Raw genomic sequence first — 23,451 nt, forward strand, 5'->3', positions numbered from 1 at the left:
GGCCTGTCCATGATTCTCCTCATTCCCTGCCCAGTTGACCCACCAGCCAGTGAAAAGACAGATTCTTCCTTGTCAGGGCAGTCGCTGGGCAGAGAGTGAATACCTTAGGTTCTCACGTCACAAAAGGGCTGCCAGAAGCCTGCACAGATGGGATCAGCCAGGATTTGGGCACCAGGTTCCTCCGAGCCACATGGGATGCTCAACCTTCTGCAAGGGGCCACTGGCACAGGCAGCGACTGTTTGCCCACTTTTGCCTCCTTCTCCCTCCACTCAGTGGCCACTCATTCACTCAGCAACCATTTCCTGAGCACCAGCCAAGTGCTACGCCCTGTGCCAGGCACAGGGTTCCAAACAGGAAGCCCAGCCCCTGCCTTGAAGGAGATGGCAGAGGTCTCAGGTATACAAATAGACCCTGATGAAATGGAGGGACTTACAACGATAGAAAGAATGACAGGGAGTCAGGGCAGCCCAGGGAGGGGCCCCGAACCCCCTCGAGGAGCTCAGGGGGGTGCCCTTAAAGACAAATATTTATTGAGAACCTACTCTGTGCCAGGCACTATTCTAGGCTCTGGGGATATAGCCGTGACCAGAACAGACAAAGTCCCAGTTCTCAGGGAGTTTACAATTGGGTAAGGGCAGTACAGAAAATAAACATGGAAGCAAGTAAATCAATTAGATAATTCTGAATGCTGATACATGCAATGGAGAAGATAAAACAGGGTGACATGGTAAAACATTCCTGGGGACAGGGGTGCCTTAGCTGTTGTTTTTTTGAAGACGTGACGAAATTGAGGCTTGGATGTTAAGAAGTAGTCATCAGGAGATTGTAAAGGAAGCGCATTCCATACAGAAGGAACAGCAAAGGGAAAAGCCCCAAAGGATAGCAAGTGTAGCAGGTGGCTGGAGCAGACAGAACCAGGGGGAAGGGAGGGAAGCGAGGGAGGAGGGCCGGCCAGGAGCCAGATCAGAGAGGAATTTGTTGGCCACCCTAAGGAGCTAGGGTTATCTTCAGAGGATAATGGAGAGATTGAAGACCTTGGGTAGTCTAGAAATGAGGAAGGGCTGGCCAGGCGTGGTGGCTCACGCCTGTAATCCCAGCACTTTGGGAAGCCGAGGTGAGCAGATCATGAAGTCAAGAGATCGAGACCATCCTGGCCAACATGGTAAAACCCCATCTCTGCTAAAAATGCAGAAAAATAGCTGGGCATGGTGGTGGGCACCTGTAGTCCCAGCTATTTGGGAGGCTGAGGCAGGAGGATCGCTTGAACCAGGGAGGCAGAGGTTGCAGTGAGCCAAGATCATGCCACTGCACTGGCGACAGAGTTAGACTCCATCTCAAAATACAAAAAAAAAACAGACAAACAAAAAAAGAAATGACGAAGGGCTTCCTGGAGGAGGTGTCTCTTGAATTGATTAAAGATTAAAGTAAGTCCAGGCACAGTGGCTCACACCTGTAATCCCAGCATTTTGGGAGGCCGAGGCGGGCGGATCATGAGGTCAGGAGTTCAAGACCAGCCTGGCCAACATGGTGAAACCCTGTCTGTACTAAAAATGCAAAAATTAGCCGGGCATGGTGGCACATGCCTGTAGTCCCAGCTACTCAGGATGCTGAGGCAGGAGAATTGCTTGAACCCGGGAGGCAGAGGTTGCAGTGAACCAAGATCATGCCACTGTACTCCAGCCTGGGCAACATAACAAGACTCCATCTCGGGGGAAAAAAAAGATTAAAGTAAGTAGAAGTTAATGTAGCAAAGAGGCACGTGGATGAGGGCAGATTTTGGAGCCCTCCTGTGCCCTAGCCCCCTCCGGCAGGCCAGGTGGGACTCCCACACACAGAAGGTGGCCTCCACACACTCACTGGCACCCTCGAGGGCTGAAGCCTGGGCTCCCTGCCCTTCACACAGGCCACAGCTGCAGCTAACACCTACTTCTTTCCCCTGGGACTCAAACGCCTTACTGCCTGCGCCAGGGTCTCTTAACCCAACCTAGTCTCCTTCCTGGGACTTCTCTGCTGATGCCACTCTGGGTCCGAGGTGGGTCCCAGAGACCAAACTCCTCTTGCGGGCCCCCTGGTGAGGTGGGTAATTTACTGAAACTCCTCTTCCTCCCTTCTCCAGGTCTGGTGGTCGGAGGATGACCAAGGTGGTGCGTGACTTCCTGAAGGCCCAGCAGGTGCAGGCACCCGTGGAGCTCTACTCGGACTGGCTGACTGTGGGCCACGTGGATGAGTTCATGTCCTTTGTCCCCATCCCCGGCACAAAGGTAAGCTAGCCCCCTGAGGCTGGAGTGAATGGGGTAGCGGCAAACCCATATATTACCAGCCTCTGCCAGCAGAGGGCAAGAGCTAGAGGAACCGGACAGCATAAAGGAAGGAGGAAATAGGCTGAAGCTGGTTTGCATGTTGTTGCTGTGGCTGGTAAAATTTTAACCCCATAAATCCAAAACGTTAGCATTTCAACACATAATCAACCTAAAAATTATTAACGAGAGATTTAAATTCTTTTCTCATACTAAATCTTCAAAATCTGGCAAGGATTTTACTCATATGACACATCCCAATTCAGACTAGCCACAGCTCAAGTGTTCAATAGTCACACAAGGCTAGTGGCTACTGTGTCGGTGGTAATGCTCTAGAGAGAAATAGCGTATGCGCCTGTGGCACTGGAAAGAGGTTCTTTCATTTTCTTATGGGTACAACTTCATCCCCTGGAAATTCTCTGCAAATTGTGTGGCTGCTTGGCAACTTGGAGAAGTCCCTCTCCAAGGCCACCTTTGGCTCTGAGCTTTGACCTGGTGACATTGCTGAGGTAGAGGAAAGGTGAGAAATATTCCTCTGAAGCAGAGAACACCCTCCCCGTCAGCCTTTGCCACTCGGCATGGGAGGCCTGAGGCGATGAGCAGGCAAGGCGCTGGGTCCTCAGTGCAGGGCCTCCCCCGTGCTCATTGGCTGCCTTCCCACTGCTGACTCTGTCCCTCTGGACTGTCTCTTGCAGAAATTCCTGCTGCTCATGGCCAGCACCTCGGCCTGCTACAAGCTCTTCCGAGAGAAGCAGAAGGACGGCCATGGAGAGGCCATCATGTTCAAAGGTGAGTGGCCACAGGGACTTGGCAGGAAGTGGCGAGCTGGAGGCCCCAGAGAGACCCTCGGGAGGGTGGGGCAGATGAGCACTTTGTCCCTGAGCACCCAGCTCCACTTCCCTGGGTGTCTGGCCTGATGCGGGGTTTGTGAGGTCGCCATGGTGGGAAGCACCTCTGGCCTCCTGTGACCCTTGCTATTGTTGGGTGGACTGTGAGCTGCCCATAGCTCCTTAGTGTCACCAGCAGTGCATAGCACATCTTCAAGACCTAGTGTATACTTTAAATGGCACCAGACCCAGTGGAGGGTTAAACGGTTGAAAACTGACACGCGGCTGGGTCTGGTGGCTCGTGCCTACAATTCCAACACCTTTGGAGGCTGAAGAAGGAGGATCACTTGAGTCCAGGAGTTCGAGACCAATCTGGGCAACATAGTGAGAGCCCCATCTCTATAATACATTTTTTTTTTTTTTTGAGACAGAGTTTCACTCTTGTTGCCCAGGCTGGAGTGCAATGGTGAAATCTTGGCTCACTACAACCTCCGCCTCCCAGGTTCAAGCGATTCTCCTGCCTCAGCCTCCCAAGTAGCTGGGATTACAGGCATGCACCACTATGCCCAGCTAATTTTTTGTATTTAGTAGAGACTGGGTTTCACCATGTTGGTCAGGCTGGTCTTGAACTCCTGTCCTCAGGTGATCCACCCGCCTCAGCCTCCCAAAGTGCTGGGATTACAGGCATGAGCCACCACATCCAGCCTCTCTATAATAAAAATTTTGAAAAAGAAAAGAAAACTGATGTGCAATCTGCATTCAAGGAGCTTGCATTTTAGAAAGGGAGATAGAGAGAAAATAGATACAATACAATTTAGGGACAGGAAGAAAAGTGGACTTTGGTGGGCAAAAGGCATGGTCAGACATCGTGGTTGTCAGTCCAGGAGTGACACATTGTCTTCTACATTTAGACATTCACATAATTGGGACAGACATAGACAGGATGAAGTTCGCATTTGAATTAATCATGGAAAGAGGGAAAGATGATCAGGTGGAGACAACCAACCAGGTTAGAGACACCATGCCAATTTCTCATACTATTTTTTTCTTTTTCAACTTCTGTTTTAGATTTAGGGGGTACATGTGCAGGTTTGTTACCTGGGTATATTGTGTGATTTGGGGTATGAATGATCCCATCACGCAGGTACTGAGCATAGTAGCCAACAGTTAGTCGTTCAACTCTTTCCCTCCTCTCTCCCTCCCCACTCTAGTAGTCCCCAGTATTTGCTGTTGCCATCCTCATGTCCAACACCTTTTTTATTGTGATAAAAATATACCTAATCTAACACATTTGTTATTTTAACCATTTGTAAGGACACAGTTCTGGGACATTAAATACATCTACAATGCTGACTAACCATCAGCACTCTCTATATCCATTATACCTTTTTTTTTTTTTTTTTTTTTTGAGATGGAGTCTCTCTCTGTCACCCAGGCTGGAGTGCAGTGGCGCGATCTCGGCTCACTGCAAGCTCCACCTCCCAGGTTCAAGCCATTCTCCTGCCTCAGCCTCCCGAGTAGCTGGGACTATAGGTGCCTGCCACCACGCCTGGCTAATTTTTTGTATTTTTAGTAGAGGTGGGGTTTCACCATGTTAGCCAGGATGGTCTCAATCTCCTGACCTCATGATCCACCCGCCTTGGCCTCCCAAAGTGCTAGGATTACAGGCATGAGCCACCGTGCTCCGCCTATTTTTTTTTAAATTACTTTTGTCACTTTTCAGGTTGGTATCCATAATGTATCTCATGCCTGAAAGCCTGAGTTCCCGCAGCTGGTTGATACTTACATGACTGCCCCTCAGATCCAAAGACAGTGTTCCTGACTGTCACTGGTGTCTAGGACAGACAAGGCCAATTTAACACCACCACCCTTTTTAAATTCCCCACCGATGGGAAGTTTGTTCTTGGATTGGCAAGCTTGAGTCCTGACTTCCTGGAGGCTTCCTCTCTAATATTAAACATACCCTCAAAAACTACCCATAGGATATAGGGACCATTATTTTTGTACAAATAGGGGCAAGCAGTGCCCCAGATTTCTCTTTGTATTTTAGAAAGAGAGATAGAGAGAAAATAGATAGAATACAGTTGGGGACAGGAAGAAAAGTGGACTTTGATGGACAGAAGGCATGGTCAGGCATCGTCGTTGTCAGTCCAGGAGTGAAACATTATCTCTTGGACTTAGACATTCACGTAATTGGGACAGACAGAGAGAGGATGCGCGGATGTGCAGTCAGCAGAGAGTAGAAGCACATAGGACACCTGGGGAGGAAGGTGAACCAGGCGATGCCAAAGAGCCAAGATCTCCGCTGGACCAGAGCCCACAATGTTTGGGAAAAACACATCCCTTTAAAAGATGATAAAAACTACAGACGTGCCCTCCAGAAAAATGCTTATATGAACCTATCCCCTGAACTTGGATCAGTTTTAGAAAATCACAGATCCCTAAAGTTTTCTGTCTCTACCTGAACCCTCCCTTCTGAGTCCCTAAGCCTCAAAGATTACATCCAGCTTATAGCTGGGCATCTTTGCTGCTGTCCAGCTATAAACCTGGGAAGTGCAATAGACCAGCAGGCTCTTCCCAGATGAGGCCTAAATAAATAAATAAATAAATAAATAAATAAATAAATAAATAATAGGTTAAGAGCATAGGCTCTGGAATCAGACTGCCTGATCTGCACACCAACTCTGCAGCTTGCTAGATGTAAGACCTGGGACAAGTCACATAACTTCTCTGTGCCTCAGTTTCCTCATTTTTCAGGGTAGCGACTACCCCATAGAAATGTGGGGAGGATCAATGAGTTAATTCAATGTAAAGTGTTTAGGAGAGTGTCGGCCACATAGTAGGTGCTCACTGAGCATTAGGCATTACTAATCAAGCTGGAAGTCACATAAGCCATCGTGTGGTACGGGAGGCAGACGCAGCCAAGATGAGGCAGCTCTGGAAAACGGGAAAGGTGTCCCCTTTGGCCATGCTGCTTCTGCCATGTTCATGCTGGTCAGCTGCTCATCCTTAGGAGCAGGATCTAGGTGGGAGAACCGGGGGGAGCTACTGTACCACCCCTGATCCCACTGGCCAGAGTGAGAGCAAGGCAGCTGCCACCACTGTCCTGGCTCAGATGTCATGGTCAACTCTGGAGAAAAGAGTGTGTGCTGCCCTCCCCAGAGAGAGGGGGCCTGATTTCGCCTGGGAGTGCCCTCCTGTGATCCAGCCTGTCCCCAGTCCCATCTCCCCAATCCCAGTCCAGCAGTTAGCCTGGGGCTGGAGGGTCTTGGCAAAGGGGGAACACCCAGCTTGGGTATCTAAAGCTTGACCATCCCCTGTCCTTTGACCCCTGCAGGCTTGGGTGGGATGAGCAGCAAGCGAATCACCATCAACAAGATTCTGTCCAATGAGAGCCTCGTGCAGGAGAACCTGTACTTCCAGGTGAGGGCAGGGCAGGGGTGCAGGGCCAGAGGGCCCCTGGGAGGGATGAGGCTCAGGCCCTCACATCCTTGGGGCTTCCGTAGAGAATGGCCAAGGGCTCAGGAGCTCCTGACCCCGAGCACAGCAGCACAGGGAAGAGCCTCCACCAGCATTCAGCCAGCCTCCTTGCTTTGCTCCTGGGCTAAAGTCCCAGGGTTAAAGAAGTGCCAAATTGTGCCGCCCCCTCACTTGGGGAGGTAGGACCGTGGGCAACTCACTAAGGCTGTCTTTGGTTCTTTCATCTCTAAAAAGGGGATAATGAGGGCCAGACACAGTGTCTCATGCCTGTAATCTCAGAACTTTGGGAAGCCAAGGCTGGAGGATTGCTTAAGGCCAGGGGTTTGAGACCAGCCTGGGCAACATAATGAGACACTTGTCTCTACAAAAAAAATAAATAAAAATTTTGGCCGGGCATGGTGGCTCATGCCTGTAATCCCAACTCTTTGGGAGACTGAGGTGGGCAGATCACCTGAGGTCAGGAGTTCAAGGCCAATATGACCAACATGTTGAAACCCCATCTCTACCAAAAATACAAAAATTAGCCAGGCGTGGTGGCGGACGCCTATAATCCCAGCTACTTGGGAGGCTGAGGCAGAAGAATCACTTGAACCCAGGAGGTGGAGGTTGCAGTGAACCGAGATCGTGCCACTGCACTCCGGCCTGGGCAACAGAGCAAGACTCAGTCTTAAAAAAAAAAATTAAAAGGGAATAATAATAGCATCTATATTACAGGGCTGGAGCTTAAATAGGCAATCTATGTAATGCGCTTAGAACAGTACCAGGCACATGTACACATTAGCTTTTGTTATTACCAAAATCATCAGTGTTATCCTCAGCTCATGGGGTGGCCTGAGGGGTCACTGAGATGCTGTGTGGGAAGCACTTAGCACAGGGACTGGCTCTAGTGAGTGCTCGGGAAATGGCAGCTGCTGTTCTGACATCTGTGACCTTCGTCTGTCCTGTTATGACTTCTGTTCCTGAACCCCGGTGGACAGGGCCAGGGGGAGGCTGCAGAGGCGCCCGCTGACTGCTAGAAGTCTCTCTGGAGTGCCGGGGCCCCTGGCTTCGTGCTGCAGACAGGGATGGGGTTGACAAGGCAGCCGGTGTATGTCCCCCTCACCTGCACGCCGTCCCTCCTTTCTCCTACCCAGCGCTGCCTGGACTGGAACCGTGACATCCTCAAGAAGGAGCTGGGACTGACAGAGCAGGACATCATTGACCTGCCCGCTCTGTTCAAGATGGACGAGGACCACCGCGCCAGAGCCTTCTTCCCAAACATGGTGAGGCCCTGCAGACCCCAACCCTCGCCCCATGCCAGTACAGGGCAGCCAGATCCAGAAGGACCCCTCAGCTGAGGCTGTCCAATGGGGAGGCCCAGGTCCCAATCCTGGCTGAGCTGCTGTGTGACCTCACCTCAGGCACTTGCCCTCTCTGGGCCTCCATTTCCTCCTAGGGGTGATATGCTCATCCTAGCTGTTTCACTGGGATACTGGGAACCCTTTTTCTTAACAGATAAGAAAGTGCTGTGCAAAAGATTAAAAGTCCTTTATGTACAGGAGGGATTCCTGTTACGTAGAGGGGAGTCTTCCATAACATAGAAAGAGGTTAGAACAATACATATGCACACATGGACACATATATACACACATGTGCACACATAAACACACGTGCATGCATGGACATATATACACACACATGCACACAGAAACACACATGCACGCATGAACATACACACACACACGCACACACAGAAATACACATGCACACACAAATGCATACATACCCATACATGTGTGCACACTCATACACATGTACATGTACACTCTGATGCATGCATATATAGCTATGTATACATACATGTACAGACATATGTGAATGCTTTTGCCCACACATATACAGAGGCAGATTGCCTGGTTTTCTGCCTCAGCTCTGCCATTTGTGAGTGACTTAGCCCCACTCCGTCCCTATCCAATCACAGTTACTACTTCACAGGGTTGCTGTGAGGGTTCCATGAGCTTAGGACGGGCATGTGTGTAGTAGGTGCTCACTAAATGGAAGCTGTTGCCATCACAATCCCCCATCACAGGTGAACATGATCGTGCTGGACAAGGACCTGGGCATCCCCAAGCCGTTCGGGCCACAGGTTGAGGAGGAATGCTGCCTGGAGATGCACGTGCGCGGCCTCCTGGAGCCCCTGGGCCTCGAATGCACCTTCATCGATGACATTTCTGCCTACCACAAATTTCTGGGGGAAGTCCACTGTGGCACCAACGTCCGCAGGAAGCCCTTCACCTTCAAATGGTGGCACATGGTGCCCTGACCTGCCAGGGGCCCTGGTGTTTGCCTCCTTCCCTTAGTTCTCCAGACCCTCCCTCACACGCCCAGAGCCTTCTGCTGACATGGACTGGACAGCCCCGCTGGGAGACCTTTGGGACGTGGGGTGGAATTTGGGATATCTGTGCCTTGCCCTCCCTGAGAGGGGCCTCAGTGTCCTCTGAAGCCATCCCCAGTGAGCCTCGACTCTGTCCCTGCTGAAAATAGCTGGGCCAGTGTCTCTATAGCCCTGACATAAGGAACAGAACACAACAAAACACAGCAAACCATGTGCCCAGACTGCTCCCCAAAGAATTTTGAGTCTCTAATCTGACACTGAATGAGGGGAGAAGGGAAGGAGATTCTGGGATCGCCAGTTCTTCCAGCAGCCATGCTCTGAAAATCAAGGTAGAATCCATGGAAAGGGACCCCAGGACCCCGGGACCCTAGACGTATCTTAAACTGCCATCGTCATTTCAAATACATCTCCCTCAGGGTTTCCAGGTGGTCACCCCCAATTATTCATTCCTTACCAACCTCTCAAGTCCTCTTGGCTTTCTCTCTGCAGTGTGGACACTGTTGGCTAGTCCTCCCCACTCCCTGAGGGTCCAGTAAGTTAGCTTAGAACCTTCCTGGAAGCATTTCATCTGAGCAGGTTTCCCCACATGTGGGATGCTCCTTTTGCCTCATCTGTCTCAGGGATGCAGGCTCCCCCACATGCATGAGGATTTCTCCCCAGACCAGCATACTTGTGACCTGAGAGTTCAATGTGTAAAGATGCCCCTGGTCAGCCATATCCATCTTCTCTTGCCTGGTCCTTGATTCTCTGGCCGCTCCCTGACCTTCCTCCTCCCACTGCCTTCACTTTCTTCCTTTTTATTCCTGGTGCCATCTGTCCAGGCAGCTAGACAAGAACTTGTTCACCAGCAGCCAGATTCAGGCCCTCCCCGGGGCATAATAAGTGACCAGCCCCTCCTCTCCGGACATCAGATCCAACACATCAGGACCCTGGCCTGCCCTCCAGCCCAACAGCCAGTTCTGGGTCAGCTGCCAACTTGGGGGTGGTTTGATTATCCCATTGAAATTCACCAGTGCATTTGCCAAAGACCCTCTCATTTGGACATACCCAGATTCATGCCCTGGCTCCAACTGAAAAGACTCAGTTTCCATCTTTAAAAGTTCCTTCAGGGCCAGAAGAATAAATGAATTATAACCCCATTTTGAAGAGCCAATTTATAACCAATGAAAAGGTTATAATGTAATTTATATTCTTGGAGGAACAAGATTTTCATTTGGGATTATTTCCTTCAACCATTCAACAAACATTTGTTGTATGCCACCAAGCGCCAGGCACGGCGCTGGGCTCTGCAAACACAGTGGTTAGTAGCAGTCTGGACCTGGTCCCTACTGGCATGGAACCCATCACTCCCCAACATGCAAAGCCCACATTTAAAGGCCAGCCTCTGCCCCTTCAGTGATGCGCTCTTTAGAAATGCCAGTCCACTATATTCAGAAATCCGCAGGGCACAAAACTTCCAGCAAGTCACTGTCGTGGTGAAATGGGCAGTGGGGAGGGGGGTCTTCTTTAAACAGGCCCCCTTCCCATCTAGCTGGCCAGTACCCATCCAATGAGTCCCCAGAGCATCCAGAAGCTGTTGTGTCCTCTCTGGGGACAGCAGCTCCTGCCTTTGGAGGCCAAAGCCCCAGATCTCTCCAGCCCCAGAGCTGAAAACACCAAGTGCCTATTTGAGGGTGTCTGTCTGGAGACTTAGAGTTTGTCATGTGTGTGTGTGTTTGGTTAATGTGGGTTTATGGGTTTTCTTTCTTTTTTTTTTTTTTTTTTAGTCTACATTAGGGGGAAGTGAGCACCTCCCATGTGCAGACAGTGTGTCTTTATAGATTTTTCTAAGGCTTTCCCCAATGATGTCGGTAATTTCTGATGTTTCTGAAGCTCCCAGGACTCACACACCCGTTCCCATCTCACTTGCCCACCCAGTGTGACGACCCTCGGTGTGGATGTACCCCTGTGGACTCATGGCTCTTCCCTACCCCCACTTTCTAAAAACGTCGGCCTAGAATACGCTTCTCTGTTGCAAAACTCAGCTAAGTTCCTGTTTCCACCTTGATGTTGAAATATCTTATGTAAGAGGGCAGGGGATGTCGTGAAGACGGCTAGAAGAACACAGTTTCAAATTTCTGAAAAAGAGCCTGTGGTGGAGATCTAAAGATGTTTAGGGAAGAGCTCGACTAAAGAACAATGAAATAAATGGTCCAAGGGGAAGTCATATGGCTGTTGGTGTGATGTTCTTTGCTGCTTCATAGACACGGCCTGGAGTGAGGCAAGCCACACACTGGGCCCTCCTGGTCCTGCAGCCCCTGCTGTTCTGGGCACAGGGTCTGGGCTCTCAGCATAGGTGTCTCGAGGGTTCGGAATCCCCCACACACTTGGTGACTGCATATTACATGGCCACCACCGAAGGTCAAGACCAGTACCCACAATAAAGTCTGACTATGTTGTTCTGATGGGGTTCCCCAGGAGCGGACCCTGAGATAAGCATTCGGGAACAAGTGATTTATTAAGAAGTGGCCAGCGCAGTGGCTCATGCCTGTAACCTCAGCACTTTGGGAGGCCAAGGCAGGAGGATCCCTTGAGCCCAAGAGTTCCATACCAGCTTAGGCAACATAGTGAGACCCCCATCTCTATAAAAAATTTAAAAAATTAGCTGGGCATGGTGGCACATGCCTGTAGTCCCAGCTACTTGGGAGGCTGAGGCAAGAGGATCGATTGAGCCTAGGACATGGAGTCTGCAGGGAGCCACGATCGTCCCACTGCACTACATTCCAACCCACATGACAGAGCAAGACCCTATCTCAAAAAAAAAAAAAAAAAAAAAGGAGCCTCCAGGAGAAACTAAGATGGTAACTGGAGGAGCAGGCCAAGGAAAGGGAAGAAACAATACAAGAGTGTGAGGTGAAGCCTCAGACCGATCCCTGGAGAGCTCTGGAGCATAAATGGCACCTCTGAACTGTCCTGTCTGGGGGCTGAATCTTTGTCCGCCTGCACCAGTCATTGGCTCTGGGGACTCTGGCCCTCTGAATGGGCGAGGGGGCACCAGGAGCTCATAGGCAACCATCTAAAGATCACAATTGGGATTAGGAACAAAGTCACAAGCTTGTGACAAGTTCTGCCGCAACCAGAAGAGGGTCTGGGCAGGGCACCAGCCGTGTCCATTGCTCTGGGTGATGTTGTGTTCTTTTAATAAAGAACTATTACACACAAGTATTTGTGATTTGACCCATGGCATGAAAATCCGTTCAACATAACCATGATCTAACAGGGTCTTTGTGAACAAACTCCTGAGGCCCTAAAATGGAGTCACCTGATTGGTTGCTGAGTCTAGAAGCTGCTTCCAAGTTCTTTGGGAGACACCTGGGGCCCTTCTCACTCCTTAGTCCCGTCTTGAGCTTCTGGACCAAAGTCTTGGTGCCACTATTTTAAAGGGGCCACTGCAAAATGAGAATCACTGGTTCACTTACTCCCAGGCTTAACCCAGGGGCCCAGGCCTCTGAAATCCCCTTTTTTTGGTTTTGTTTTGTTTTGTTGTTTTTTTGAGATGGAGTCTTGCTCCGTCGCCAGATTGGAGTACAGTAGCAAGATCTTGGCTCACTGCCACCTCTGGCTCCGTGGTTCAAGTGATTCTCCTGCCTCAGCCTGCAGACTAGCTAGGATTATAGGCAAGCGCCACCATGCCCAGCTAATTTTTGTATTTTTAGTAGAAACGGAGTTTCATCATGTTGGCCAGGATGGTCTCGACCTCCTGACCTTGTGGTCCACCCACCTTGGCCTCCCAAAGTGCTGGGATTACAGGCGTGAGCCAGCACCCTGCTGAAATCCCCTTTTATACCCAACTAATGTGGTCCAAGCCACTGCAAGGCCAATCTTTCATAGATTTCCTACCCATCTAGTTCTGCAATTCCCCAAGGGATGCTGGGATGTTCAACAAGTTCATCCTGGTGATGTTTTCACATCTTGGCCAATCACCCACCTCAGGGTCGCTGAGTGTCACCTTGAGACTTTTGAACAGCACTTTCCAATAGAAATATAATACAAGTTACATAATGTAATTTTGAATTCCCTAGTAGCCACATTTAAAAAGTAAAATGCAGGTGAAATTAATTTTAATAATATATTTTCTTTAGCCCAATCTATCCAAATCATTATCATTTCAACATGTAATCTAAATTGTAAAATTTCAATGAGATATTTTACATTCTCATTTTTTGGTAGTAAGTCTTTGAAATCTAACGTGTATTCTATACTTATATCACACATCTATTCAGACTAGCCACATTTTAAGTGCTCAATAGCCACAAGTGGCTATCATATTGGAAGGTATTGTTCTAGAATCTTGTCTGCCAGGCTGAGTGCCAATTGTGGAAATAGGCACATTCCTTAAACCCCAGAGTCCACTAGTTTGACTGCAATGGTTAATAAAAGTTTATTATTATAATACTGAAAAGAGAAATGTAAAATAGATACGAGCCATCACTGGCCTTGGTATGCAGACCCTTGCCCTTCCAGAAAGTCTCCTTGTCTGAACCATGGCTGCTGCCAAGTTACCAGGACCCCCCTCTCTCTCTGCAAGATGATTGCTTTTGGCCAGGCCCCCTCTGCCCACTGTCAAGATGGGAACCCCCCACCAGGTCCTCTTTTTCCCCTCACTGTTCCTGTGGATACAACTTGGTTCTGCATTTAATCTAAAATGTGTACTTGGAGTCCCAGGTGAGAGTTGCTCGTTATCTCAGATTCCTCCAGCATTCCAGATGGGATCTGAGCCACACCTTGGCATAGCCAAAACCCCACAGAAGTGGTTGTGGGGAGGTCTCTCCCCCGAAACAAAAAGCAGCCAGGAATGAATCTGCCTCTCCAGTGAGATTCATGCAGGATCCTCACGCAAGTGGTATCAGGTCCAAGGGGCTGATGGAAAAGTTATTAGCAACTAAATATAGGAGTGACACCAAATGGCAGCATGTAGGATACCTTCTCCAGCTGGACATGCAGAAAAAGGATGCCCCCAGGCAGAAAGCCCAGCTCTGCAGCCTTGTCTCAAGCCTGGCCGAATGTGAAAGACCTTCACCCCATCCCCCTGGCCAGCTGGGCTCTTTTTCAGCCCTGATCTTTGAAAAAGCAAAGGTCTTCTCTGGGTAGTCTCTAAGCAAACTGCTGCATTCAGGCCACGCCAGCTTGGCCTCAATCCCTCACCTTCCACAAGCAAAGGTCTGCTTTCTGACAGCCCTGGTTATACCCAAAGACGACTAACAGTCTCTGAGCAGCATGCTAAGGCCCCATGCACAGGCTACTGTGCTACTGAAGAACTGAAGAGATACGTTCAATCTTTAAAAGGAATGTTTTGTTTTCCGGCCAGGTACAGTGACTCATGCCTGTAATCCCAGCACTTTGGGAGGCCAAGGCAGGCAGATCACCTAAGGTCAGGAGTTCGAGACCAGCCTGGCCAAGATGGTGAAACCTGATCTCTACTAAAATACAAAAATTAGCCAGGTGTGATGGCAGGCACCTATAATCCCAGCTACTCAGGAGGCTGAGGCAGGAGAATCGCTTGAGCTCTGGAGGCAGAGGTTGTAGTGAGCCAAGATTGCGCCCTGCACTCCAGCCTGGGGGACAGAGCGAGACTTCATCCCAAAAAACAAAAAAAAAGGGAATATTTTGTTTTCCTACTGATGGCAATTCCTGGCACATAGTTGATGCTCAGCAAATGTGTTTTGAATAAAAGAAGGAAACATCTGTTCAGCTAGGCAATGGAAGCAGAAAAGTCAGTCCAAACATTTCTTAAACACTGATTGCATTCCGACCAGGTGGAACTATATGGAATCCCATTTGGAAGGTCAAAATGGTCAAATAGAGGCGATTTTTGATGGTTCAACCTAATGCTTTGCATTCTTCATCTCATCTAATTCTCAAAACTAAGCTGTGAGGTTGTTATCCCCACATTACAGATGAGGAAACTGAAGCTCAGAGAGAGGAAGTGACTTGCTCAAGATTACTCAGCAGGAAATGGCAGACTGGGATTCATACCTGTGTGGTCTGGCTCCAGAGCCCACCCACTGAGCTCCTGCTCTTGACTACATCTCAGAAACAGCTTTCTAGCCGGGCACCGTGGCTCATGCCTGTAATCCCAGCACTTTGGGAGGCCAAGGTGGACAGATCACTTGAGGTCAGGAGCTCAAGACCAGCCTGGCCAACATGACAAAACCCCGTCTCTACTAAAAATACAAAAATTAGCCAGGCGCAGCGGCACACATCTATAATCCCAGCTACTAGAGAGGCTAAAGCAGGAGAATCGCTTGAAGCCGGGAGGCAGAGGTTGCAGTGAGCCAAGATCATGCCACTGCACTGCAGCCTGGGCAACAGAACAAGACATTGTCTCAAAAGAAAAAAAGAAAAGAAAAAAGAAACAGCTTTCTAACCCAAGTTTAGCATTCTTTCATTCACAAATGTTACCTTATCTTTGCACCAGTTTTTAGCATGTCAGGTGTCCTATTAGAAGAATCTTATCAACAAGATATCCCCTCTACCTGCCAGCAAGATGTCTAGAGATTATAGGATTCCTACAAACCCCTCTAAGGCAATAAGGCCCATAATGAAATGACCTCTACGTAGCTCAGTATGTTCTCTCTCTAGTCCTCAGCTCAGAGTAAGATGGCATCTCTAAATCGTGAAAAGCAAATTATGTTCATTCATCCATCCGTTCACTTTTTTCCATTAACATTTGCCAAGCATCTACTGTGTGTAAAACCAGTGATCCTACAATTTTTCATCTAAACCAGGGCATTTCTGAGAGCTCAGAGGAGCCCTGCAAATAATTCCACCAGGGCAACAGAAGAATCCGGAACTATGCTCGGCAAACCAGGGTGTTTGTTCTCCCTGGAAAGCCCTGTGCATGAGACATGATCTAATCCCTCAAGGAGCTGACAGCTGCGTCAGGGAGACAGACAGGAGAGCAGAGAGGCACACTGATGGAATAGGCACCTGATAAATACTTGCTGAATGGAGGAATGAATAAGGTACAAAAATCTGTGTACACACACACACATCTTTCCCGCTGGGAGAATGACCAAGGATGGCCTGGTGTTCATTTGTGCTAAGATGAATGACTGCTGAGTGAATGTAGAAATGAATGATTAGGCAAAGAGGGGAGGAGGGGTTGCCAAGCTGAGTAGAGACAGAAAGAGGTCCAGGTGTGTAATATGTCTGGGAAATTGTGATTATAGTGAGTAGCTAAAATACAGATTGCAGTCATGCTGGAAACACTAGGGTTAGTGCCCTGGAAACCCTCTAAAGGTTTGAGGTCACTGCGGTCACGTGATCAATCCTGTGTTTTAGGAAGCTGACGGTAACATATTTCTTCATTGATATTAAACTCACAGGGAAAACATTTTTAAGAAATTGCCTGAGGAATAAAGCAAACCATGGTACAGCCCTGCTTTTAAATATTCTGCAGCATATATGATGAAACGGATCTGTGCATACTAACATGGAAAGACCTCCAAGACACAGCACTTGATGAAAAAATGGCAGCTTGCAGAACATGTATGTTATCATTTGCATTTTCTAAAAATAAAAACGGCCAAGTACAGTGTCTCACACCTGTAATCCCAGCAGTTTGAGAGGCTAAGGCAGGCAGATCACAAGGTCAGCAGTTTGAGACCAGCCTGGCCAACATGGTGAAACCCCGCCTCTACTAAAAATACAAAAATTAGCCGGGCGTGGTGGCACACACCTGTAATTCCAGCTACTCAGGAGGCTGAGGCAGGGGAATTGCTTGAATCAGGAGGCGAAGGTTGCAGTGAGCCGAGATTGCACCACTGCACTCCAGCCTGGAAACAGAGCGAGACTCCATCTAAAAATAAAATAAAATAAAATAGAAAAATAACAGCAAGCAAAGCCATGGATTACTGTAGAAACATACATATGTAAATACATACAAAGAAAAAAATCTAGAAGCAATCCCATGAAACTGACAATAGCAATCACCCCTGGGAAAGGAAGTGTGACCTAGGGGATTTAAGCTTTATCTATATTGCTTGAAATTTTTACATAGTGAGAATTTAATTACATACGTACAGTATTCTAAAATAATTTTTTAGAGCTGCCTGAAATCCTTGACATTGTATGTATGCTGAAGTATTCCCATTCTGATAAGCATAATCTATTTCCCCTAATAAGGCACAGTTATCTTTTACCTCTTTCCTTCCCCCAGCTGGGCTCTCCACTACCAATTTAAGATTGATGGCTCCCCATAGACACTAATTCATTTAATTCTCCTCCCTGCAAGGTGACTGTTTCTTTTTCACCATCTTACACAATAGGAAATGAATGCACAAAGAGGTTAAGCAACTTGCTCAAGATCACAGAGCAAATGGCTGATATAACAGGGTTTCAGACCCCTAAGGCCTGCACACTTAACCATTCTACCTACCAGCCTCCCTAAGAGGTCAAATTGCCTTTAACATTCTGCAGCTCTCTGACTTTTGTTTCCAGTCGGCTGACATCTCGCCGCTACGCATGAATATTTACTCACTATTCGTTTTTGCATTTCATTTGCATGGCTCTGTCTCTGATAGAAAACAGTGCTCAAAATCCAGATTCGGCTGGAAAGGGCGTTTGATCATGGCATTATACTGTGTTTGCAAAGTGCCCACCCACACACATCCAAAGGAACAAACTAACTGCTCATTTGAGAGTATGCTGGTGATGGCAGGCATCTGGGAATGAGGCAGAAGTTAGCAGGGTGGGTGAGCTCCAAATGTATGTGTGTGTGTGTGCTGCTATAGGGCCAGCAGCATGACAGTCCCCAGAAAGCCTTGGACCACTTGCTAAGTCCCAGCAGCTGAGCTGACTTCAGCTGTGTGAAACGCAGCCCCATCTGGAGTGGGGGTGGCTCATGACTTTTTTGCTCCGGGAGTTCCATAGAGGCTGCTCTTGAAATTGGAGAAGACTGTAGCCTATGATTGTCCCCATCCCACTCGAAGAGAATATTTTGAGAAGTCTAATTATATGGTGGGGTTTGCATGGGATGAGGGAAGAGAGTTTAGATAAGGCCTTTCTAAGGGCAGGTTGGCAAGGTCCGGTAGGGAGCCCTGGGTAGTTCTATGAGGCAGCAGTACCCTCTGCAGGTGGACCAGAGTGGCTGCAACCACCATGTTCCCACAAGCCTTAGGCGCACGCCTGCAGCCCAGCCACCTACCTAACAGAAGAGGCTGACCTACTTGCTGGGTGACCTGCGGTGAGTTGTTGACCCTCTCTGAGGCTCAGTTGCATCAACTGTAAATGAAGAATAGTAATCCCTACTTTGTGCCATTGATGAAATGATTACAGAGAGGACATGTACCCAAAGTGTTCTGCATATAGGGCCTGGTACACAGTATGTCCTCCAAATGTAGCAGTTACCATCATTAGTCACCCCAATATCCCCATGAACCTTAGTACAGATGACCACCGAGTGCCCTAGCATAAGGGACAAGGCTTCTCTGAGAACGATCAAAGATGGGAACGATCAAAGGTGGGGGCTAGAAAGGATCTGTGCCGCTGGCTGGTTGACGTTTTGATTTGCCAATTCCGTCTATTCCAATTCTGGGAGTCCTTGACGTCAGTCATGGGAGGCCCTGACAATAAATATGTTCATAAAGAATTAAAAACAGCCCAGGCGCAGATGCACAGTCCTGTAGTCCCAGCACTTTGGGAGTCAGGAGGATTGCTTGAGCCCAGGAATTCAAGACCAGTCTGGGTAACATAGGGAGACTCCATCTCTACAAAAAAAAAAAAAAAAAAACTTTTTTTTTTTTTTTGGCACAGAGCCTCGCTCTGTCGCCCAGGCTGGAGTGCAATGGCATGATCTCGGCTCACTGCAACCTCAGTCTCCTACGTTCAAGCAATTCTCTTGCCTCAGCCTCCCGAGTAGCTGGGATTACAGGCACCCACCACCACACCCGGCTAATTTTTGTATTTTTAGTAGAGACGGGTTTCACCATGTTGGCCAGGCCGGTCTCAAACTCCTGACCTCAAGTGATCCACCTGCCTCGGCCTCCCAAAGTACTGGGATTACAGGCATTAGCCACTGAGCCCAGCCTACAAAAATTTCTTAAAAAGTAGCTGGGCATGGTGGTGCACGTCTGTGGTCCCAGCTACTAGGGAGGCTGAGGTGGGAGGATCACTTAACCACTGAAGTGTGAGGCTGCAGTGAGCCATGATCATGCCACAGCACTTAAACCTGGGTGACAGAGCAAGACTGTTTCAAAAAAAAAAAAAAGAATTAAAAACAAACTTGCAGATAGCAATAAGTTATATGAAGAAAATCAAATAGAGTTAAGTGGGTCAAGCCCTTAAATTGCCCATAGTCTGGGGAGGCAGACATATTAATGGGTCATTGTTAAAGCAGGTGTTGCATGCATGGATGGCATATGCAGAGGATATTTTGATAGGGACAGTCAAGGAGGGACTTCCTAAGGGAGGAAAAAGTCGGAGCTGAATCTTCAATGATGACAAGTCAGCCACATGAAGGAGGAGGAAAGGACACTCCAGATCCAAGACACGGACGTACGCAAAGGCATGGAGGTGGGGAATGATGCGGAGAATAGAGCAGGCTGTATTAAAGGGACAGAAGCAACTGGAAGGGCCCGCGGGGGAGCGGGGGAGCCTGGAGCCTTGGAGGCTATGGTGAGAGTTGGTGGTTGATTGGACGTGGGGTGGGGAGAAGAATCAAGATGACATCGAGTTTCTGGCTTGGATATCCGGTAGATGGTGGTGCTAATAAGACAAGTATAAACTCCTCAGGTGAGATGTACTGTTTGGGATAGGTTGGGTTTAAAGGACCATTGGGACACCCAGATGGAGATGCTCAGGAGACAGCCAGGGAGACGGAAAGGATGAGGCCCACTAGCCAAAGGCAAATAAAATCCTAAATTTTGGCTGGGCGCAGTGGCTCATGCCTGTAATCTCAGCACTTTGGGAGTCCGAGGCGGGCGGATCACGAGGTCAGGAGACCGAGACTGTCCTGGCTAACACAGTGAAACCCCATCTCTACTAAACAAAATACAAAAAATCAGCCGGGCGTGGTGGTGGGCGCCTATAGTCCCAGCTACTCGGGAGGCTGAGGCAGGAGAATGGGGTGAATCCGAGAGGAAGAGCTTGCAGTGAGCCGAGATCGTGCCACTGCTCTCCAGACTGGGCAACAGAGCGAGGCTCCATCTCAAAAAAAAAAAAAAAAAAAAATCCTAAATTTTAGATGAGAAGGCCCCAGAGCTCCACCACAGCAATCTGTTGCTGTGGGTTTTTCCCAGAGGCAAATGAATCTCCCAGGCAATATCTGATATTTCCTCCTAAATCTAACCCTCCTTCGCCCTCCAGCTGGGGGAAATCATCCAGGTTGCCCTAAATTACAAGACACCAGACTACAATTGATTGTACAAATGACAGTTGATACAACATAATGCTTTTTCATTTTGTTTTTTATTTTCATTTTTTTTGAGACAGGTTCTTGCTCTGTTGCCCAGGCTGGAGTTGCAGTGGTGTGATCACAGCCCACTGCAGCCTCGACCTCCTGTACTCAAGCAATCCTCCCACCTCAGCCTCCCAGGTAGCTGGGACTACAGGTGTGCACCACCATGCTTGGCTAATTTTAAAATTTTTTGTAGAGACAGGGTCTCACCATGTTGCCCAGGCTGGTCTCGAACTCCTGGGCTCAAGGGATCGATCCTCCCACCTCAGCCTCCCAAAGTGCTGGGATTACAGATATGAGCCACCTTGCCCGGCTGGTTTTAATTTTCAATTCTGGACATGATTTCCAGCTCTTGGGGGAGAAAGACCTCCTAAAGCAAAACGCTCACCTAGGGCTGTTGAGTCTTCCTGCTGTCCAAACACTGAGAGAGTCTGGAAAATAGGGGCAGCTTTTCCAACCCAAAAGTGTTGTTATGAGGACTAAATGAGACTTTTTATGTAAACACCTTTGTAAGTGATAAAGTTCAGTATAAATACAGTGTCTAGCAGACTGTCTGGTGAAAAGCAATATGTCACTCTCTAGACAAATGGAAATAAACCAAAAAAACCTAGGGTCTTATCACGAGGACACCTTGGGAAAATATGTCAGGAGCAGGCCACGAAAATCTCTAAGTCCTTCTGCAGCTGTGACTTTCTGGCATCCCAAAGTCCAGGGTGGAGGTACAGCCGCCCAGGAATTTATTCCTCCATAACTTTAAGCTCCCCAAATCCCCACGAAGCCCAGGAATGATGTGACTGCAGGGCATGTGGGCCCATTGGCACCAAGAGCCCCTCCATAAATCAAGGTCTCACTTATGCTGGCCTCAGACTGCTTTTTCCAAGGTGACCTGGGCAAACTAAAAGGGTAGTTGCTTATCTAGGGGTGGCATCTGCCTTTGAGATGAAAGAACCCTGAAAATGCTAAGAGGACCAATTCTCTAGAGATGCATTCCTTGCAGGAAGAGCTTTCTTCAGCTCAGACGACAATTCAGTTAGGAGGAGTTAGAGACAGAGCGGCAGTCTTCCCATATCTCAGCCAGTTTGGGTGACCCAAGAGGCCCCATGGGGCAGACCAGAGGGGCCCTGTTCCAGTCCTGGGTCAGCGCCAGTGAAAGTCAAGGTGACCTCAGCATTGTTACCAGTTATCCACAAGACAGCCACGTGAATCACAGAATCTTAAATCAGAGGGCCCAACACCCTATTGGTTCAGGCAAGGAAACTATAGGTCAAAGATGGGGAGGGGCTTATCCAAGGTCACATGGCCTTGAAGAGAAGATTCCAGGTTAGACCTAGAGGTTCAGACCTCACTACACACCCCCTTTAATGAGGCCACACTGGCAGTGTAGTGGGGTTCCAGTCAAGGACTCCAGAAACAGCCCATCCAGCCAATTCACCTGGCCGTCTCAGTGTCTCCAGTAGCATCCACATCAGCTGTGAGAGTGGAAACCAAAGACTATAGAAAGGCACCCTTCACATGTCAAAAACAAGCAGGCAGAAAGGGGAAAAAAAAAATCACTCCTACGAAACCCCAGGACCTGCAAGGTTAACAATCTACACAAACACCTGGGGTGACTGAAGAGGCAGGTGCCTTGGAGGCCCCAGGCCACTCCTGCCCAAGGTAAGTCCCAAGAGTGAGGCCAGCTCTGAGCAGATCCATGGAGGGGGCTGGAAAAAGAAGCTGAGATGACTAAAATGGAAACTCAGAAAAAACCAAAACCAAAAAACCTTCTTCACAGAACTGCTGTGGGGATTAAGTGGGATAATGGACCATAATGTTTAGCACAGAGTAGAAATGGTTTCTTATATTAAACGGCTAACAAAGCCACCAAGGACTGGGTGTCCTTCTCTGGGCACACCCTCTCTTACAGAACAGAGCTCACAGTGTCTAGCTGTCTGCTCACTTGCCGTCTCCACCACTAGAGAGTAAATTCAATGAGCAGTGACCACCTGGCTTGCTCATTCCCTGTAGCATCCCAGCGCTTGGTGCCTGCCACATAGTAGCCACTCCATTCGTATTTATGAATGAATGAATGAACGAACAAAAGAATGGCACCTTTGCCAGCCACCCTTGAAATCACCTCAGCTCATTCACCAGCTGCCCAGTTTGTCTGGGACTCTCAGTGAGGAAACCTGGGCAACCTCGGGCAAGCGGCACAGTATGCAACAGAAACGCCTGACTCAAGCCAGTAAGCGTCAGAGATGAATAAGACTGACAAATTCTTAGGAAGGCCAGGCATGGTGGCTCACGCCTGTAATCCCAGCACTTTGGGAAGTCGGAGCAGGATGATTGCTTGAGCCCAGGAGTTCGAGACCAGCCTGGGCAACATAGCCAGACTCCATCTCTACAAATAATTTTTTAAAAAAAATTATTAAAGTACCGCCTGTAATCCCAGTACTTCGGGAGGCCGAGGTGGGTGGCTCACAAGGTCAGGAGTTCAAGACCAGCCTGGCCAAGATGGTGAAACCCCCATCTCTACGAAAAACACAAAAAAATTAGTCGGGCATGATGGCGGACGCCTATAATCCCAGCTACTCGGGAGGCTGAGGCAGGGAATTGCTTACACCCGGGAGGCGGAGGTTGCAGTGAGCCGAGATCGCGCCACTGCACTCCAGCCTGGAAGACAGAGCGAGGCTCCATGACTCCATCTCAAAAAAAAAAAAAAAAAAACTACCCGGGTATGGTGGCTCACACGTCTGTAGTCCCAGCTACTCTGGAGACTGAGGTGGGAGGATCGCTTGAGCCTGGGAAATCGAGGCTTCAGTAAGCCAAGACTGCACACCGGCCTGGGCAACAGAGTGAGACCCTGTCTGAAAAAAAAAAAAAAAAAATTGGCCGGGCGCAGTGGCTCACGCCTGTAATCCCAGCACTTTGGGAGGCCAAGGTGGGCGGATCACGAGGTCAGAAGTTCAAGACCAGTCTGGCCAAGATGGTGAAACCCCGTCTCTACTAAAAATACAAAAAATTAGCCGGGTGTGATGGTGTGCGCCTGTAATCCC

General features: G+C 48.8%; 1 protein-coding gene across 2 annotated transcripts in view; it reads left to right on the top strand.

Moving 5' to 3' along the window:
- PADI2 (peptidyl arginine deiminase 2) overlaps window positions 1-10,118 on the top strand; it is a 51,232-nt gene extending 41,114 nt beyond the window's left edge. Inside the window, exons 12-16 of one of the 2 annotated variants that reach the window (XM_002811408.5) lie at window positions 2,118-2,262; window positions 2,994-3,087; window positions 6,463-6,548; window positions 7,739-7,867; window positions 8,674-10,118. In XM_002811408.5, coding sequence (XP_002811454.3) covers window positions 2,118-2,262; window positions 2,994-3,087; window positions 6,463-6,548; window positions 7,739-7,867; window positions 8,674-8,907 — 688 coding nt within the window. In that variant the 3' untranslated portion in view covers window positions 8,908-10,118. The remainder of the gene's footprint in view (window positions 1-2,117; window positions 2,263-2,993; window positions 3,088-6,462; window positions 6,549-7,738; window positions 7,868-8,673) is intronic. The other variant, XM_054556164.1, reaches the window with a different exon arrangement.
- The last annotated feature ends 13,333 nt before the right edge of the window (window positions 10,119-23,451 follow it).

This window comes from Pongo abelii, chromosome 1 (assembly GCF_028885655.2).
Source record: "Pongo abelii isolate AG06213 chromosome 1, NHGRI_mPonAbe1-v2.0_pri, whole genome shotgun sequence".
NCBI classification, from domain to species: Eukaryota; Metazoa; Chordata; class Mammalia; order Primates; family Hominidae; genus Pongo; species Pongo abelii.